This window comes from Bombina bombina, chromosome 1 (assembly GCF_027579735.1).
Source record: "Bombina bombina isolate aBomBom1 chromosome 1, aBomBom1.pri, whole genome shotgun sequence".
NCBI classification, from domain to species: domain Eukaryota; kingdom Metazoa; phylum Chordata; class Amphibia; order Anura; family Bombinatoridae; genus Bombina; species Bombina bombina.
The window spans coordinates 1,406,444,669-1,406,466,326 of NC_069499.1; the positions used below are offsets into that span (position 1 = coordinate 1,406,444,669).

A 21,658-nucleotide genomic window follows, 5' to 3' on the forward strand; every position below is an offset into this window, starting at 1 on the left:
CCGAGTCTAAACACCCCTAACCTTACACTTATTAACCCCTAATCTGCCGCCCCCGCTATCGCTGACACCTGCATATTGTTTTTAACCCCTAATCTTCCGCTCCGTACACCGCCGCAACCTACATTATACCTATGTACCCCTAATCTGCTGCCCCTAACACCGCCGACCCCTATATTATATTTATTAACCCCTAATCTGCCCCCCACAACGTCGCCGCCAGCTACCTACAATAATTAACCCCTAATCTGCCGACCGGACCTCACCGCTACTATAATAAATGTATTAACCCCTAATCCACCTCACTAACCCTATAATAAATAGTATTAACCCCTAATCTGCCTTCCCTAACATCGCTGACACCTAACTTCAAGTATTAACCCCTAATCTGCCGACCGGACCTCACCGCTACTCTAATAAATTTATTAACCCCTAAAGCTAAGTCTAACCCTAACCCTAACACCCCCCTAAGTTAAATATAATTTAAATCTAACGAAATAAATTAACTCTTATTAAATAAATTATTCCTATTTAAAGCTAAATACTTACCTGTAAAATAAACCCTAATATAGCTACAATATAAATTATAATTATATTGTAGCTATTTTAGGACTAATATTTATTTTAAGGCAACTTTGTAATTATTTTAACCAGGTACAATAGCTATTAAATAGTTAATAACTATTTAATAGCTACCTAGTTAAAATAATTACAAAATTACCTGTAAAATAAATCCTAACCTAAGTTACAATTAAACCTAACACTACACTATTAATAAATTAATTAAATAAAATACCTACAAATAAATACAATTAAATACACTAACTAAAGTACAAAAAATAAAAAAAGCTAAGTTACAAAAAATAAAAAAATAAATTACAAACATAATAAAAATATTACAACAATTTTAAGCTAATTACACCTACTCTAAGCCCCCTAATAAAATAACAAAGCCCCCCAAAATAAAAAAATGCCCTACCCTATTCTAAAATGAAAATTGTAAAGCTCTTTTACCTTACCAGCCCTTAAAAGGGCCTTTTGCGGGGCATGCCCCAAAGAATTCTGCTCTTTTGCCTGTAAAAAAAAAACATACAATACCCCCCCCAACATTACAACCCACCACCCACATACCCCTAATCTAACCCAAACCCCCCTTAAATAAACCTAACACTAAGCCCCTGAAGATCTTCCTACCTTATCTTCACCATGCCGGGTATCACCGATCGGTCCAGAAGAGGCTCCGAAATCTTCATCCAAGCCCAAGCAGGGGCTGAAGAGATCCATCATCCGGCTGAAGTCTTCTATCAAGCGGCAAGAAGAAGTCCATAAGAGGCTCCAAAGTCTTGATCCTATCCGGGCAGAAGAGGAGATCCGGACCGGCAACCATCGTCATCCAAGCGACATCTTCTATCTTCATCCAACCGACGACGAGCGGCTCCATCTTCAAGACCTCCGGCACAGATCCATCCTCTTCTTCCAACGTCCTAACACAGAATAACGGTTCCTTTAAGGGACGTCATCCAAGAGGGCGTCCCTCGAATTCCGATTGGCTGATAGGATGCTATCAGCCAATCGGAATTAAGGTAGGAAAAATCAGATTCAAGTTCAATCCGATTGGCTGATCCAATCAGCCAATCAGATTGAGCTCGCATTCTATTGGCTGATCGGAACAGCCAATAGAATGCAAGCTCAATCTGATTGGCTGATTAAATCAGCCAATCAGAATTTTCCTACCTTAATTCCAATTGGCTGATAGAATCCTATCAGCCAATCGGAATTCGAGGGACGCCATCTTGGATGACGTCCCTTAAAGGAACCTTCATTCTGTGTTAGGACGTCGGAAGAAGAGGATGGATCCGCGCCGGAGGTCTTGAAGATGGAGCCGCTCGTCGTTGGATGGATGAAGATAGAAGATGCCGCTTGGATGAAGATGGTTGTCGGTCCGGATCTCCTCTTCTGCCCGGATAGGATGAAGACTTTGGAGCCTCTTCTGGATTTCTTCTTGCCGGATAGGATGAAGATTTCGGAGGATCTTCTGGACCGATTGGTGATACCCGGCGTGGTGAAGATAAGGTAGGAAGATCTTCAGGGGCTTAGTGTTAGGTTTATTTAAGGGGGGTTTGGGTTAGATTAGGGGTATGTGGGTGGTGGGTTGTAATGTTGGGGGGGTATTGTATGTTTTTTTTTACAGACAAAAGAGCAGAATTCTTTGGGGCATGCCCCGCAAAAGGCCCTTTTAAGGGCTGGTAAGTTAAAAGAGCTTTTCTATTTTTATTTTAGAATAGGGTAGGGCATTTTTTTTATTTTTGGGGGCTTTGTTATTTTATTAGGGGGCTTAGAGTAGGTGTAATTAGCTTAAAATTGTTGTAATATTTTTATTATGTTTGTAATTAATTTTTTTATTTTTTGTAACTTAGCTTTTTTTATTTTTTGTACTTTAGTTAGTTTATTTAATTGTATTTATTTGTAGGTATTTCATGTAATTAATTTATTGATAGTGTAGTGTTAGATTTAATTGTAGGTATTTTATTTAATTAATTTATTGATTGTGTAGTGTTAGGTTTAATTGTAACTTAGGTTAGGATTTATTTTACAGGTAATTTTGTAATTATTTTAACTAGGTAGCTATTAAATAGTAAATAACTATTTAATAGCTATTGTACCTGGTTAAAATAAATACAAAGTTGCCTGTAAAATAAATATAAATCCTAAAATAGCTACAATATAATTATAATTTATATTGTAGCTATATTAGGGTTTATTTTACAGGTAAGTATTTAGATTTAAATAGGAATAATTTATTTAATAAGAGTTAATTTATTTCGTTAGATTTAAATTATATTTAACTTAGGGGGGTGTTAGTGTTAGGGTTAGACTTAGCTTTAGGGGTTAATAAATTTATTAGAGTAGCGGTGAGGTCCGGTCGGCAGATTAGGGGTTAATACTTGAAGTTAGGTGTCGGTGATGTTAGGGAGGGCAGATTAGGGGTTAATACTATTTATTATAGGGTTATTGAGGCGGAGTGAGGCGGATTAGGGTTTAATAACTTTATTATAGTAGCGGTGAGGTCCGGTCGGCAGATTAGGGGTTAAAAATTGTAGGTAGGTGGCGGCGATGTTGGCGGCGGCAGATTAGGGGTTAATAAATATAATATAGGGGTCGGCGGTGTTAGGGGCAGCAGATTAGGGGTACATAGGGATAATGTAGGTTGCGGCGGTGTGCGGTCGGCAAATTAGGGGTTAAAAAAATTATTAGAGTGGCGGCGATGTGGGGGGACCTTGGTTTAGGGGTACATAGGTAGTTTATGGGTGTTAGTGTACTTTAGAGCACAGTAGTTAAGAGCTTTATGAACCGGCGTTAGCCCAGAAAGCTCTTAACTCCTGACTTTTTTCTGTGGCTGGAGTTTTGTCGTTAGATTTCTAACGCTCACTTCAGCCAAGACTCTAAATACCGGCGTTAGAAAGATCCCATTGAAAAGATAGGATACGCAAATGGCGTAAGGGGATCTGCGCTATGGAAAAGTCGCGGCTGCAAAGTGAGCGTTAGACCCTTACCTACATGACTCTAAATACCAGCGGTAGCCCAAAACCAGCGTTAGGAGCCTCTAACGCTGGTTTTGACGGCTAACGCCAAACTCTAAATCTAGGCGTTAGTGTTTAGCTAGGCCGCAGTAGAGCAAAGGATACCAATAGAATTAAGCAAATTTGATAATTGAAGTAAATCTGAAAATCGTATGCTCTAGATGAAACCCAAAAGTTTTCTTTCATTATTATGCCCATTTAAGGTCTTTTTCTCAACTCTCTATGTGTATATTTTATAACATTTTTGCTGCAAAGAAGAGGCATGTTATTCCTACAGACACAAAATCACAGTTTTGAGAACTACAAAACCAATAATGGGCTAGATTACATTACAAGTGGCTGGTTATTAGAGCTCCAAAAATTAACCAGAGATTCGATCTTTAGTTAATTTTCTAAAAGTGCCCCAAATTCTCTCAAAATAGAGGCCTTTTTAGTTTTTTTTTTTAAAAAAAGTATCCTTTTTTTATATAAAAAAACAATGGCACTAGGCAGTTTGGGGGCTTTAAAGTTGGTGGGAGTGGGGTGTTTACATTGCAGTCTTTAGGAACTGTGTGTTCCCAGTAAATATATATGTCTATGCTTATAGACATATATATTTATGTGTTAATATATGTATATACAAATATAAACACATAAATATATATGTATATATTCATATACATGTATATTTACAAATTATGCCACCTCTGCTTGACTTACCCCCTTTGTTGTGCGACTTACCTCCTTCGATGTGCTTTAGTTAGAACAAGGCTCCCACTGAGCCTATGAAATGCGCTCTCGTGAGCGCAATGCTTCCCAGCAATGCGAACGCGAGCTCGAGTTCGCGTTGCTGTTAACTTGTAATACCAGCGCACATTGGCGTGCGCTGGTATTACAAAGTGTAGTGCTAATACCACTTTCTTGAAAGCGTTATTTAGTGCTCCACTTGTAATCTAGCCATATATTTGATAATATCTTCTATATAGAAAAAATGCACAAAATAATCTCACAGAAACCTCTGGGAGAGTATGACATTGTGAATGGATTCATTTTCCAAAGAATGTAAACATTACAACCATGAATATACAGCATTTTGCTATATAATTAAAACTAATCTATATTTCAGGATGAATAACATTTAGATTATAATGTATCTTAAATAGAAACTATCTTTAGATAGATGTTCCCCCAAAAAGCATTTTATTTAAAAAAATCCTATTTAAATAAAAAAAAAAAAAACTGATTTAAATAGATTTTTATCAAACCTGCACATAACCCACCCCGCTGAACTCCCACATCCCATTCTAGAATACCTAAAACCCACCATAGTACAGTCTGCCCAGTCTCTGGACCACCCAAACTCTGCCCTGGACTGCCAACTGTGGGAATACCTGACCCTTAGATCACTTAGAGTTCTCCCTGAGCCTCCGGGGCTAGAATCTTAAGTGGAGAATGTTGGTAGGTATTGTTCCTCTTCTTATATGTAATTTCATCAATGACATCACAGGATTATACAATGCTGGTGGCATACTCAAGTAGTGCAGATAGCCAACAAACATACCCAGTGAGGAGTAGGAATGAGCAAGATCACACAAAAAAGAAAGATACATTAATGTACAACTTTTTCACCATCTGTTACTAGGTATTATAATAATAAACAGGTTTTTTTATAGTTTTATGTCAGATTGGCTCCTAGCTAGGACAAAGCTTGAATTTCAGCCATTTCTTCCAGCTTTCACCACTGCAAATATTTTTAAATTTAAGTACTATTCATATCATTACTGTTTTAAAGATTTAAAAATTGATTGTAAGAGCACCTACTGCATTTCCATGTACATCCTAAGTGTAGTCACCCATCTATATCTCGTTTTCTTATAAAGAGCATTTATACAATTTAAAGTCACATGGCTCATGTATGAGTACAGATTTTGCCATAATTATTATTATACTTCACTCGATACTGTATATTTACTTATGGTAAACATTTGATGTGCATGAATATGTGGATATATTTTGTATGTACACATTTCTTGTCTTTTGTAAATAAAGTTTATCAAAAAAAATGAGAAGTAGAATTCTCCAGGATTTTAGGAGCTTTGCTGTCTAAGTAAAATAGGGACAGACTCATATGACTCTGTTGTGCCTTGATAAATCTATCCTCAAATCCTGACCTGTAAAGGTTCCCTGAGCACAGTTTTGGGAAATATTGATCTGAAGAGTAATGTACCTGTTAGCCAGAGGGTAGTTCCTATAAGAGGCCACAGATGAGTCTTGTTCTTCACACTCTTCTGAGTACATGTCCGTTATCACTGTTAGACTGTCTGAATCCTCTTCTTCCCCTGCTAAAATAAAATTGTAAATATCCATAAGCCTTGAGATTCCCACAGCAATTATAAAGCATTTCTTACACACTGGAAACCAATGCTTAGTAGACCTTATACTCTACTTTTATTTCTGCGGTAAAGAAAATAAATGGACAGACCTATGGGTACACAAGGGTGATTTGGGCAAAAAACAAACCTGTATTTATTGGCTTTCTTAGGGCTATATTATGAGTGGAGCACTATCGTTTGTGCACAAGTGATATTGGGTTTTCATGGGCATTTGCACGCAACTTAAATTCCGCTCATATTACAGGTTTAAAGTAAATATGAATGCGTGAGCACAATCGCGATTTACGCTATAATGGTTATCGCAACTTCAGAGCTCTGGTTAACTGTTACACGAGACCAAAAAATGTCACAAAACACATCAAAAATAAATTTAAAAGTACAGTTACACTCATAATAACACTATTTAATCATAGATATTTCAAAAAAAATGCACAAAAAAGTTATAAGGGCTCAAGTGTTAGAAAAAAAGGCATATATATGTATGTATAAATATATATTTATATGTGTGTACATATGTATTTATATGTGTGTATATATGTATTTACAGACATAAATATACAAATAAACTATTCCTGCTACAAAAAAGGTAAACGCTCCGAACTTCCACTGCTGCCTATCCTACACCCATCGGCATTCTTCACGCTGCGTGCCCTGTGCTCCCCAATGAAAGTCCCTCCGGGAACACGTCCGCACCAAACCGGGGCCAAGGAAAAAAAGAAGCGTCACCACGCTCCCATGCAACGACTCCACAGTACAGCAAAGGATCCTTGTACACAATTAATGAAGACTTAAATACGGGAGGGATTCATAAAAACAAAGACTTTATTTCCAAGGTAAAAATCAGGTGTAATAACAGCAAGTCATTTGAAGATTTAAGTCTTCATTAACCATGTGCAAGGATCCTTTGCTGTACTGTATATACACACATGAACACATATTTGCACATAAATATACTGTACATATATATGAGTCTATATATGTGTACATATTGTTAGAATATATTTAGCATGACTGACGCCATTTTATGTAACCACCATTTCAAGATGTGTTTATTATATGTCATTATAATGTAGTTTATTATGCTGTGAAGAAAATATGCTGATGTTAGGAATACTTGTATCTCAAGAATGGCCTTGTAATGTCCTTGGCGATGTGCCCAGATACACCGTTATCTAAAAATGTTAGTTTCTCTGCATAATTTCTTTTTTCTAATATTTTACTGTGCCCTTTTGTTCTAACTTTTGCTGTTAAAAATGGTGTGATTATGATACGTCATTGTTTAACCCCATATACTGTAACCATTTTCTATAAAAGTATGTTGCGCTTTTAATAAACAGAACAGTAATTAGTTTTTTAACTTGCTGCGTGTCTTATTTCTGTTTCTGAGATATCTCGTCGGGTAACCCATTCAGTTCCAGGTGAAGGTGTAGAATACTGCTAAGTGCTAAGTGACACCCCCCCCCCTCTCAAAATAACGCCTAAGAATTCTGGTGTCAGAGCGTGGGATTCGCACTGGGTAAGTAGATAAGTGTTTTTTTACTCTGCTTTTCCCTCTGTGAATCTGAACTCAAAGTCTGGATGGTGTTAGTGATATATAAAGGGTTAAAGTCCTTTTATAAGGGGTTAATCTCCCACGCACAGGTTTGAGTCCTGTGGCGGAAGCATGGGGTTGCGTAGGTTTGAGTCCTGCTAGTAAAGCACGCAAAAATGTAAGCGTACATTTGCGGAGGTTCGAGTCCTAGCGCAAGTTGTAGCGCAATTTTAGCATGAGTTAAAGTCTCACCTTGGTTAAATTTCCTTATATATGCATATACGCCTAGATTTAGAGTTCTGCGGCCAAAGGGGTGCGTTAGCTACACATGCTTTTTTCCCCCCGCACCTTTTAAATACCGCTGATATTTAGAGTTCACAGAAGGGCTGCGTTAGGCTCCAAAAAGGGAGCGTAGAGCATAATTTACCGCCACTGCAACTCTAAATACCAGCGGTGCTTACGGACGCGGCCAGCTTCAAAAACGTGCTCGTGCACGATTCCCCCATAGGAAACAATGGAGCAGTTTGAGCTGAAAAAAAATCTAACACCTGCAAAAAAGCAGCGTTCAGCTCCTAACGCAGCCCCATTGTTTCCTGCACCTAACACCCTAACATGTACCCCGAGTCTAAACACCCCTAACCTTACACTTATTAACCCCTAATCTGCCGCCCCCGCTATCGCTGACCCCTGCATATTATTATCAACCCCTAATCTGCCGCTCCGTACACCGCCGCAACCTACGTTATCCCTATGTACCCCTAATCTGCTGCCCCTAACACCGCCGACCCCTATATTATATTTATTAACCCCTAATCTGCCGTCCCCAATGTCGCCGCCACCTACCTACAATTATTAACCCCTAATCTGCCGACCGGACCTCGCCGCTACTCTAATAAATTTATTAACCCCTAAAGCTAAGTCTAACCCTAACACTAACACCCCCCTAAGTTAAATATAATTTTTATCTTACGAAATAAATTATTTCTTATTAAATAAATTATTCCTATTTAAAGCTAAATACTTACCTGTAAAATAAACCCTAATATAGCTACAATATAAATTATAATTATATTGTAGCTATTTTAGGATTAATATTTATTTTACAGGCAACTTTGTATTTATTTTAACCAGGTACAATAGCTATTAAATAGTTAATAACTATTTAATAGCTACCTAGTTAAAATAATTACAAAATTACCTGTAAAATAAATCCTAACCTAAGTTACAATTAAACCTAACACTACACTATCAATAAATTAATTAATTAAATAAAATACCTACAATTATCTACAATTAAACCTAACACTACACTATCAATAAATTAATTACATACAATTACCTACAAATAAATACAATTAAATAAAGTACAAAAAATAAAAAAATAACTAAGTTACAAAAAATAAAAAAATAAACTCCCCTTAAATAATCCTAACATTAAGCCCCTGAAGATCTTCCTACCTTATCTTCACCACGCCGGGTATCACCGATCCGTCCAGAAGAGGCTCCGAAGTCTTCATCCGATCCGGGGCTGAAGAGGTCCATCATCCGGCTGAAGTCTTGATCCAAGCGGGGGCTGAAGAGATCCATCATCCGGCTGAAGTCTTGATCCAAGCAGGGGCTGAAGAGGTCCATCATCCGGCTGAAGTCTTCTATCAAGCGGCATCTTCAATCTTCTTTCTTCCGGATCCATCTTCATCCCGCCGACACGGAACATCCATCCTGGTCGACGACTTCCCGACGAATGGCGGTTCCTTTAAGGGACGTCATCCAAGATGGCATCCCTCGAATTCCGATTGGTTGATAGGTTTCTATCAGCCAATCGGAATTAAGGTAGGATAATTCTGATTGGCTGATGGAATCAGCCAATCAGATTCAAGTTCAATCTGATTGGCTGATCCAATCAGCCAATCAGATTGAGCTCGTATTCTATTGGCTGTTCCGATCAACCAATAGAATGCAAGCTCAATCTTATTGGCTTAGTGCTTAGTGTTAGGATTATTTAAGGGGGGTTTGGCTTAGATTAGGGGTATGTGGGTGGTGGGTTGTAATGTTGGGGGGGTATTGTATTTTTTTTTACAGGCAAAAGAGCAGAATTCTTTGGCGCTTGCCCCACAAAAGGCCCTTTTAAGGGCTGGTAAGGTAAAAGAGCTTTTCAATTTTTATTTTAGAATAGCGTAGGGCATTTTTTTATTTTGGGGGGCTTTGTTATTTTATTAGGGGGCTTAGAGTAGGTGTAATTAGCTTAAAATTGTTGTAATATTTTTATGTTTGTAAATTATTTTTTTATTTTTTGTAACTTAGTTCTTTTTTTATTTTTTGTACTTTAGTTAGTTTATTTAGTTGTAGTTATTTGTAGGTATTGTATTTAATTAATTTATTGATAGTGTAGTGTTAGGTTTAATTGTAACTTAGGTTAGGATTTATTTTACAGGTAATTTTGTAATTATTTTAACTAGGTAGCTATTAAATAGTTATTAACTATTTAATAGCTATTGTACCTGGTTAAAATAAATACAAAGTTGCCTGTAAAATAAATATTAATCCTAAATGTGCGGTCAGCAGATTAGGGGTTAAATTTTTTTTATTAGAGTGGCAGCGATGTGGGGGGGCCTCGGTTTAGGGGTACATAGGTAGTTTATGGGTGTTAGTGTACTTTAGAGCACAGTAGTTAAGAGCTTTATGAACCGGCGTTAGCCCAGAAAGCTCTTAACTCCTGGCTTTTTTCTGCGGCTGGAGTCTTGTCGTTAGATTTCTAACGCTCACTTCAGCCAAGACTCTAAATACCGGCGTTAGAAAGATCCCATTGAAAAGATAGGATACGCAAATGGCGTAGGGGGATCTGCGGTATGGAAAAGTCGCGGCTGCAAAGTGAGCGTTAGACCTTTTCCTGACTGACTCTAAATACCAGCAGGCGGCCAAAACCAGCGTTAGGAGCCCCTAACGCTGGTTTTGACGGCTAACGCAGAACTCTAAATCTAGGCCATAGTATAGTTTAGCTTTAATGTCACTCGAACTGAATGGTTACTTGTTGACACTTATTGCTTAATTTCTTGTGCTTCACTGCTGTATAATTTCTGCTGTGCTGAGCTGTGCTTAGGAATATTAGATAATTGTGATTATATTATTGCTGCTAGTAGTGTGTTGTTAAAATGGGGTCTGCTCATAGCAAAATTTTGAGTGTTTCTTAGTTAAGAAATCTGACGCTGTAATGAAGTATTTTAAAGTGTTATTGTTGTAACTTGATTTTAAAGTCATATGTATGTTCTTAAAGGGACACTGAACCCAAATTTTTTCTTTCGTGATTCAGATATAGCATGCAATTTTAAGCAACTTTCTAATTTACTCCTATTATCAATTTTTCTTTGTTCTCTTGCTATCTTTATTTGAAAAAGAAGGCATCTATGCTTTTTTTTGTTCAGACTCTGGACAGCATTTTTTTTATTGGTGGACGAACTTATCCACCAATCAGCAAGAACAACCCAGGTTGTTCACCAAAAATGGGCCGGCATCTAAACTTGCATTCTTGCATTTCAAATAAAGATAACAAGAGAATGAAGAAAATTTGATAATAGGAGTAAATTAGAAAGTTGCTTAAAATGTCATGCTCTATCTGAATCATGAAAGAAAAAAATTGGGTTCAGTGTCCCTTTAATTATGTGTGTTATTAATAGCATTTTTTAGTTTTAAGTGATATTTGTTTTATGCAAATAAAGACTGAAGAGAGATAATGAGGCCTAGTTATCAAGCCGTCAACCTCAAATACGCTGGAATTCCGCAGCGTATTTGTGGCGAGGCTGATTCGCCTAAGTTATCAAGCCCTACACACCGGCAAAAGTAGAATTTAGTGACGTAAGCTTCGATCCGCCGGACTCAGTCCGGCACAGATCGATTCTTACGTCACTCCAGATATTCCGCACACAAGTTCGGCACAGTCTGACTACTTTTGCTAGTTATCAAAAAAATAGCAGCTACGCTTGGCACTTTTCCGGCCCAGCGTACCTGGTTTTCAAACCGCTGCCCTGGAGGCTGCGGATCCCATAGGAATCAATGGGAGTCTGACCATAGCGAAAGTTCATGTTCGCTACTGCCCGACATCCCATTGATTCCTATGGGAGCTGTCTACACCTAACACCCTAACATGTACACCGAGTCTAAACACCCCTAATCTGTCCCCCCTACACCGCCGCTACTAAATAAAGTTATTAACCCCTAAACCGCCGTTCCCGGACACCGCCGCAACTATAATAAATGTATTAAACCCTAAACTGCCACTCCCGGACCCCGCCGTCACCTATATTAAACTTATTAACCCCTAATCTGCCCTCCCTACACCGTCGCCACCTATAATAAATTTATTAACCCATTTCCTGCCCCCCCTACACCACCACAACCTATAATAAATTTATTAACCCCTATCCTGCCCCCCCCTACACCGCCGCAACTATAATAAAATTATTAACCCCTAAACCTAAGTCTAACCCTAACACCCCCCTAACTTAAATATTAATTAAATAAATCTAAATATTATAACTCTTATTAACTAAATTATTCCTATTTAAAACTAAATACTTACCTGTAAAATAAACCCTAAGATAGCTACAATGTAATTACATTGTAGCTATTTTAGGATTTATTTTGATTTTACAGGTAACTTTGTATTTATTTTAGCTAGTTAGAATAGTTATTAAATAGTTATTAACTATTTAATAACTACTTAGCTAAAAGAAATACAAAATTACCTGTAAAATAAATCCTAACCTAAGTTACAATTAAACCTAACACTACACTATCATTAAATTAATTAAATAAATTACCTACAAATAACTACAATTAAATACAATTAAATAAACTAACTAAAGTACAAAAAATAAAAAAAACTAAGTTACAAAAAATAAAAAAGAATAAGTTACAAACATTTCAAAAATATTACAACAATTTTAAGCTACTTACATCTAATCTAAGCCCCCTAATAAAATAACAAATCCCCCAAAATAAAAAAAAATGCCCTACCCTATGCTACATTAAAAAGTTAACAGCTCAATTACCTTACCAGCCCTTAAAAGGGCCTTTTGCGGGGCATGCCCCAAAGAAATCAGCTCTTTTGCCTGTAAAATACAAATGCAACCCCCCCAACATTAAAACCCACCACCCACATACCCCTACTCTAACCCAAACCCCCTTAAATAAACCTAACACTACCCCCCTGAAGATCATCCTACCTTTAGCCGTCTTCAGCCAGCCGACCACCGATGGAACTGAAGAGGAGATCCGGAGCGGCAGAAGTCATCATCCAAGGGGCGCTGAAAAAGTCTTCCATCCAATTGAAGTCATCATCCAGGCGGCGTCTTCAATCTTCATCCATCCGGAGCGGAGCCATCTTCAGATGAGCCTACGCGGAGCCATCTTCTTCCACCGACGACTGAACGACGAATGACGGTTCCTTTAAGTGACGTCATCCAAGATGGCATCCCTCGAATTCCGATTGGCTGATAGGATTCTATCAGCCAATTGGAATTAAGGTAGGAAAAATCTGGTGTCGAGGGACGCCATCTTGGATGACATCACTTAAAGGAACCGTCATTCATTGTTCAGTCGTCGGTGGAAGAAGATGGCTCCGCGTAGGCTCGTCTGAAGATGGCTCTGCTCCGCTCCGCTCCGGATGGATGAAGATTGAAGATGCCGTCTGGATGATGACTTCAATCGGATGGAAGACTTCTTCAGCGCCCCTTGGATGATGACTTCTGCCGCTCCGGATCTCCTCTTCAGTTCCATCGGTGGTCGGCTGGCTGAAGACAGCTAAAGGTAGGATGATCTTCAGGGGGGGAGTTTATTTAAGGGGGGTTTGGGTTAGAGTAGGGGTATGTGGGTGGTGGGTTTTAATGCTGGGGGGGTTGTATTTTTATTTCACAGGCAAAAGAGCTGTTTTCTTTGGGGCATGCCCCGCAAAAGGCCCTTTTAAGGGCTGGTATGGTAATTGAGCTGTTAACTTTTTAATGTAGAATAGGGTAGGGTATTTTTGTATTTTGGGGGGATTTGTTATTTTATTAGGGGGTTTAGATTAGATGTAAGTAGCTTAAAATTGTTGTAATATATTTGAAATGTTTGTAACTTATTTTTTTTATTTTTTGTAACTTAGCTTTTTTTTATTTTTTGTACTTTAGTTAGTTTATTTAATTGTATTTAATTGTAGTTATTTGTAGGCAATTTATTTAATTAATTTAATGATAGTGTAGTGTTATGTTTAATTGTAACTTAGGTTAGGATTTTTTTATAGGTAATTTTGTATTTCTTTTAGCTAGGTAGTTATTAAATAGTTAATAACTATTTAATAACTATTCTAACTAGCTAAAATAAATACAAAGTTACCTGTAAAATAAATATAAATCCTAAAATAGCTGCAATGTAATTATTAATTACATTGTAGCTATCTTAGGGTTTATTTTACAGGTATTTAGTTTTAAATAGGAATAATTTATTTAAGTATAGTGTAGTGTTAACTTAGGTTAGTTTTTATTTTACAGGTAAATTTCTCTTTATTTTAACTAGGTAGCTATTAAATAGTTAATAACTATTTAATAGCTATTGTACCTAGTTAAAAATTTGCCTGTAAAATAAAAATAAATCCTAAAATAGCTACAATATAATTATTAGTTATATTGAAGCTATATTATGGTTTATTTTAAAGGTAAGTATTTACAGGGAGTGCAGAATTATTAGGCAAGTTGTATTTTTGAGGATTAATTTTATTATTGAACAACAACCATGTTCTCAATGAACCCAAAAAACTCATTAATATCAAAGCTGAATAGTTTTGGAAGTAGTTTTTAGTTTGTTTTTAGTTATAGCTATTTTAGGGGGATATCTGTGTGTGCAGGTGACTATTACTGTGCATAATTATTAGGCAACTTAACAAAAAACAAATATATACCCATTTCAATTATTTATTTTTACCAGTGAAACCAATATAACATCTCAACATTCACAAATATACATTTCTGACATTCAAAAACAAAACAAAAACAAATCAGTGACCAATAAAGGCACCTTTCTTTGCAAGGACACTCAAAAGCCTGCCATCCATGGATTCTGTCAGTGTTTTGATCTGTTCACCATCAACATTGCGTGCAGCAGCAACCACAGCCTCCCAGACACTGTACAGAGAGGTGTACTGTTTTCCCTCCTTGTAAATCTCACATTTGATGATGGACCACAGGTTCTCAATGGGGTTCAGATCAGGTGAACAAGGAGGCCATGTCATTAGATTTTCTTCTTTTATACCCTTTCTTGCCAGCCACGCTGTGGAGTACTTGGACGCGTGTGATGGAGCATTGTCCTGCATGAAAATCATGTTTTTCTTGAAGGATGCAGACTTCTTCCTGTACCACTGCTTGAAGAAGGTGTCTTCCAGAAACTGGCAGTAGGGCTGGGAGTTGAGCTTGACTCCATCCTCAACCCGAAAAGGCCCCACAAGCTCATCTTTGATGATACCAGCCCAAACCAGTACTCCACCTCCACCTTGCTGGCGTCTGAGTCGGACTGGAGCTCTCTGCCCTTTACCAATCCAGCCACGGGCCCATCCATCTGGCCCATCAAGACTCACTCTCATTTCATCAGTCCATAAAACCTTAGAAAAATCAGTCTTGAGATATTTCTTGGCCCAGTCTTGACTTTTCAGCTTGTGTGTCTTGTTCAGTGGTGGTCGTCTTTCAGCCTTTCTTACCTTGGACATGTCTCTGAATATTGCACACCTTGTGCGTTTGGGCACTCCAGTGATGTTGCAGCTCTGAAATATGGCCAAACTGGTAGCAAGTGGCATCTTGGCAGCTGCACGCTTGACTTTTCTCAGTTCATGGGCAGTTATTTTGCGCCTTGGTTTTTCCACACGCTTCTTGCGAACCTGTTGACTATTTTGAATGAAACGCTTGATTGTTCGATGATTACGCTTCAGAAGCTTTGCAATTTTAAGAGTGCTGCATCCCTCTGCAAGATATCTCACTATTTTTGACTTTTCTGAGCCTGTCAAGTCCTACTTTTGACCCATTTTGCCAAAGGAAAGGAAGTTGCCTAATAATTATGCACACCTGATATAGGGTGTTGATGTCATTAGACCACACCCCTTCTCATTACAGAGATGCACATCACCTAATATGCTTAATTGGTAGTAGGCTTTCGAGCCTATACAGCTTGGAGTAAGACAACATGCATAAAGAGGATGATGTGGTCAAAATACTCATTTGCCTAATAATTCTGCACTCCCTGTAGTTTTAAATAGGAATAATTAATTTAATAAGAGTTAAATTTATTTGTATTTAATTAATATTTAAGTTAGGGGGGTGTTAGGGTTAGGGTTAGACTTAGATTTAGGGGTTAATAATTTTATTATAGTGGCGTCGGTGTAGGGGGGGCAGGATAGGGGTTAATAAATGTATTATAGGTTGCGGCGGTATAGGGGGGGCAGGATAGGGGTTAATAAATTTATTATAGGTGGCGACGGTGTATGGGGGGCTGGATAGGGGTTAATATATAATATAGGTGGCGGCGGGGTCTGGGAGCGGCGGTTTAGGGGTTAATACATTTATTTAGCTGTGGCGGGGTCCGGGATCTGCAGGATAGGGGTTAATAAATTTATTATAGGTGGCGGCGGTATAGGGGGGTCAGGATAGGGGTTACTAGGTATTATGTAGGTGGCGTTGGGCTCCGGGAGCGGCGGTTTAGGGGTTAATACATTTATTATAGTTGCTGCAGTGTCCGGGAGCGGCAGTTTAGGGGTTAATAACTTAATTTAGTTGCTGGGGGCGCCGGTATAGGGGGTAGAACAGTATAGTTAGTGTGAGTGCTTAGTGACAGCTTGTCAATAAAGCTGTCAAAAAGCCGAAGAGCAGCGAGATCGGATGAGTGATAACTATCACAGTCCGCTGCTCATCGCCCCGTACTTGGTGCGCGGCTTTTTGACAGTTTTTTGATAACTTTGGCGAGATTTTTCAGGTCCGCGGCGGCGATGGTAGGCGAGCTTAGGCGGGCGTATTGGGCCTGCGAAGGCAGGTAAGTAGACACATTGATAACTAGGCCTCTTAGTGTGTTTTCCACCTGTTAAAGGCACCTAAAATATATTGTTTTTGCAAGTGAAGTAACTAAGGAAAGTTCAATGATGGGAGTGATTTTAAGTCTGGTAAATACAAAAGAGAGTTTTTCTGGCAAATGATTAAGAGGTTGATTTAAGTATGTTATGTGCGTAATGTAAGATTCATGCAAGGGGGCCTATTTATCAAAGGTCTTGCGGACCTGATCGACAGTGCGGATCAGGTCCGCAAGACCTCGCTGAATGTGGAGAGCAATACGCTCTCCGCATTTAACATTGCACCAGCAGCTCACAAGAGCTGCTGGTGCAATGCCGCCCCCTGCTGACTCGTGGTCAAACGGCCGCCAGCAGGGAGGTGTCAATCAACCCGATCGTACTCGATCGGGTTGATTTCCGGCGATTCCTGTCCGACTCATCAGAGCAGGCGGAAAGGGTTATGGAGTAGCGGTCTTTAGACCGCTGCTTCATAACTGGTGTTTCTGGCGAGTCTGAAGACTCGCCAGAAACACGGCCCTTCATGCTCCATTCGGAGCTTGATAAATGGGCCCCATAAAGTTAAAAAATGAGAAAAGAAAAGACTATACTCTGTATGTTATTAAATGTATCTAAAGTATTTGGGTCGGTTTCTGTTGCAAGTAGAGTAATTCAGTAGAGTTTTAATATAAATTGGTAACATATTACTGTGTAATATTATTTGTGCTGTGATGGCTCTTATTTAAATATGCAGGTTATGATACAGTAAAGAAGTAGAATTTTAATGGTAACTAATAAAGGTTTTCTAATCATGGCTAGGTTATATATGTAATATAAATGTTATACATGGTCAGTCCTTAAAGGGACAGTACACTGTAAAATTGTTTTTATGTTGATGTGTTTGTTATTCCGCTCCACTCATAATATAGCCCTTAGTAAGATCAGCATCATTTGCAAGGATGGAACTGTATCTTTTAAACAGTTTAAAGGGACATTACAGTTTGTTTACTGGTGTAAACAATGTCTATGTACTGTGTAGCCAGACCATGCAAACCACAAAATACATAAGTATACAATCTGGGATCCAGTTTCTCTGGGGGGGGGGAGTAGAACAAACACATTTTTGGAGATATTTAATAGCAAAAGTCAGCAAATTAATATACATTTCAATGTTTTATTGACAAATGTTGGCATGTTGTTGAACCCCCTTTTCATTATACCAGCTTAAATTTGGTGTACTCTTTAATTTCAATTTCAAAATGTTTTTCTTTACATTCTATTGGCTGATTTGAACTTGAAGATTCAAATTAACCAATAGGGTATCCCTATATAAAAGGGGTATGTTGTATTCACTATTCAGTGTTCGGCTGAAGACCGTATAAAGAGGGAGCTCCATGTTGAAGATCTGAAGAGGACCGCCGACATCACCGCCGCCATCGCCGCTGACACCGAAGTTAGAAGATGGACCCGCAATAAAGATGGAGCGCCACCCATCAGTATCGGTGAGTGGGGTTAGTGTTAGTTGTTTTTTTGGGGGGTGGTTTTTTTTTATATATAGATTAGGGTTTTCTTTTTTATTTTGGGCAGTAAAAAAGCTGAATGCTTTTTTTCGGGGCAATGGGTAATTTAGGATTTTTTTTAGTTAGGTTTTTTTTCTTTTGGGGGGTTGTAATGTTAGGGGGTTAGTGTTTTTAAAGCAAAAGAGCTGATCACTTTAGGGCAATGCCCTACAAAAGGCCCCTTTAAGAGCTATTGGAAGTTTATTTTTAGAATAGGTTTGTTTTTTTATTTTGGGGTTGTTGTTTATTTTTTGTAATGGTAGTTTTTTTTATTTTTTGTAAATGGTAGGTTTTTTTATTTTTGTAAATGGTAGTTTTTTTATTTTCTTTTGTGTAATTTTAGTTTAATGGGGTTTTTTTAAGGTAAGATTAGGTTTTTAGTTAATTTTACAGGTAAGCTTTTTTTATTTTAAGGTAGTTGGGATTTTTTTTAGTTAATTTAGGGGTATTTTGATTTGGGTTAAGTTAGGGGGTTTAGATATTAGTTTATAACTTTTAAATGTGGGGGGATGGCGGTTTAGGGGTTAATAGTTTATTTAGGTACTGCAATGTTGGGGAATGGCTGTTTAGGGGTTAATAGTTTATTTAGGTACTGCAGTGTTGGGGAATGGCGGTTTAGGGGTTAATAGTTTATTTAGATACTTTGCGATGTGGGGGCATGGCGGTTTAGGGGTTAATAGTTTATTTATGGGTGTAAGTGTACTTTGTAATTTGTATTTTTAATGTGTTTTGGGACACTTTTTAATTTCGGAAAACAGTTTACCACAGCTCTTAGATATATAACTACTGAGAGAGGATAATACAATTCTTATTACTAGTAATTATTACTAGCGAACTTGTAATATCGATGAACTTGTAATATCAGCGGATTAAAAATTGCGAAGTTGCGATTACGCTAGCGCAAAACCATTTGCGTCCCACATATAATCTAGCCCTTAGTGTTTAGCCATGTTTAAAATAAAAGGCCTGATTGGAAATGCTAGATTAAAAAGGAATCAGAAAGGAGTGAGACATTTTTTTTTTAAATAATAGTATGGATAGCGATTTTGTCCTTAGTGGGGTGTCCCTTTTTGTTGCAATAAGAAACAAGACATGCAAATGGGAGCATTTTTTAATGTATAACTACTGAGAGAGGATAATACAATTCTTATTACTAATAATTATTACCAGAATTGTTATCATCTGTAGTCAGTTGATGGTTGATTCTTACATTCCTCTTGTCCCCTACTGTAGGACCTCCTTTCATTGTCACATATGGTTCCTCAATAGACTGGGGCAGAAGAACTGGCCTTACAAAAGGTGTGTGAGATCTATAGGGCAGAGAATAATGCATACTTGTGTAGTACAAGGCATGTCTATGTAATAAAAGAAGATCAAAATAAGCACACCTTTTTATACCATTGTCACCAACATAAGACACTGATGTTAAGACAACAAATGCTAAGTGTACAACCATTACCTGCCTATTTAGCAGTATGTGGTCACCAGTTATATAACTGCATAAGAGGAAATAATTTTTTATTAATTACTGCTGACGGGATGCAGGGGCACGTTCATTCATTAAACTTTACATTTAAATGTTTTTTGTTTAAAATACTTACCTTTTTCCTTATGACAGCAGACTGGCGATCTTCCTCCAGCAGTTCATGCTGTACTTAGCACAGCAATGGCAAATCCGGCTTCCTCCAATCATTGCGTGCCCCTCAAGGCGTCCAGCTTGTGAGGCCACACAATGATTGGAGGAAGCCGGATTCGTCATTGATATGCTAAGTACAGAATGAGAAGCGTGCGGAGGATCGCCTGTCTGCTTTCATAAGGAAAAAGGTAATTATTTTTAATAAAACGCTTAAATGTAAAGTTTAATGAATGAAAGTGTCCCTGTTTTTATGAGTATTTTTAAAATCCGGGCACTTTCTCATTAAAGGGCCATGATACCCAAATGTTAAAACACTTGAAAGTGATGCAACATAGCTGCAAAAAGCTGACTAGAAAATATCACCTGAACATCTCTATGTGAAAAATAAAGATATTTTACATCAAAATGTTCTAAGTATTCCCACCCCATTGTAATGAACTTTAAGCAGCAAATCAGTATGTCTGTCCCGGGACCGGCAAGGGAGTGAGCCTCGTACACACTCCCTATTCAGTTTAAGGAAGTTTACTATGAAATCTCATGAGCGTTAAGTGAAATCTCATGAGATCACAGTAAAAGAGTTCATGAACTCAGCACTGTTGATGCTGATTGGCTGCAGTTCATCTCTTCATTTTTATTTTTTTTACCTGCAGCTGGGCAGTAACTCAAGTATAACTTTTTACACAGAACTTACTCTGGTGAGCTGAGGAAATTGTGAGGTAAAATGTCTTCCTTTTTTACATAGAGATTCTCAGGTGATTTTTTCCTGTCAGCTTTTTACAGTTATACTGCATCCGTTTCAAGTGATTTAGCATATGAGTATTATGTCCCTTTAAACTTTACATTCCCTTTAAAGGGATAGGAAAGTCAAAATTAAACTTGCATGATTCAGATAGAGCATGCCATTTTAAGACACTTTTAAATTCACTTCTATTGTTAAAAAACGAATATGCACATATCATACACTAGTGGGAGCTACTGCTAATTGGTGCCTCCACACATTTGTCTCTTGTGTTTGGCTCAATAGATATTTTCAGCTTCCTGTCAGTAGTGCAATGCTGTCTCTTCAGCAATGGATAACAAGAGAATGAAGAAAATGTTATAATAGAATTAAATTGGAAAGTTGTTTAAAATTGTATGTTCTATCTGAATCGTAAAATAAAATGTTGGGGGTTTACTATCCCTTTAAATTCAGTTTTAAGTATGTAGATATAACAGTAACTGAATGCATCATAATTGTCTGCCGCATTTCTTATTATACACTAAATATCATTATAAAAAATGGGATATGCTAGCTTAGGTAGTGAAGTGAGGTTGTACAGGGGCTGCAGAGTATTTCCCTCATGGCCTACTGTTTTTTGTCGTCTCATTCCATGTCACACTGCTTACATTTCTTTATAATGTCTTACTCTTATCCACAGGGAAAGTGTATTTTTAAAATTACTTTTCCATCTATTTTTCATTGCTTCTTTCCTGTTCCCTTCACTGCCTCCTCTTTTGTTTCCATTAGTTTTACTTAAAGGGACAGTAAAAACCTTGTAATTACAACATTTGTCTGCAGTCTTCCAATTGATTAACATATCAGCACTGTCTTGTTTGCTGCATCTGTTTTTCAACTCTGGATCTGGACTTGAGTATGGAGGTGACAGGGCTTGCCACTATCATTTTGTGTTAACAAAATCTCTATTGTTTGGTGTCAGCAGAGAAGATAAAATAACAAACTGCAAGTTAGGGAGAGATACATGGGAATGCTGTGCTTGTGAAACTTGCTACGCGCTCTTTTAGTTTTCAGAAATGGTAAATCCACTCTTCAGATTTAAATTGCAGGAAAGTTGTTTTTCTATGCATAATGAAGCATTTTATATCACAATCTAAAAGTGTGCACTGTCTCTTTAAGGCCGGTTTGTCTTGGTGAAACTGACAATAAAAATAG

At 37.7% G+C, this 21,658-nt stretch overlaps 1 protein-coding gene across 1 annotated transcript in view; it reads right to left on the minus strand.

The window, feature by feature from the left end:
- Positions 1 to 21,658, minus strand: part of TTC24 (tetratricopeptide repeat domain 24) — a 137,297-nt gene that overhangs the window by 10,035 nt on the left and 105,604 nt on the right. Inside the window, exons 8-9 of the mRNA XM_053719920.1 lie at positions 19,260 to 19,402; positions 5,785 to 5,899 (exon numbers count right to left, since the gene is read on the minus strand). Of these exons, the coding sequence (XP_053575895.1) occupies positions 5,785 to 5,899; positions 19,260 to 19,402 (258 nt within the window). The remainder of the gene's footprint in view (positions 1 to 5,784; positions 5,900 to 19,259; positions 19,403 to 21,658) is intronic.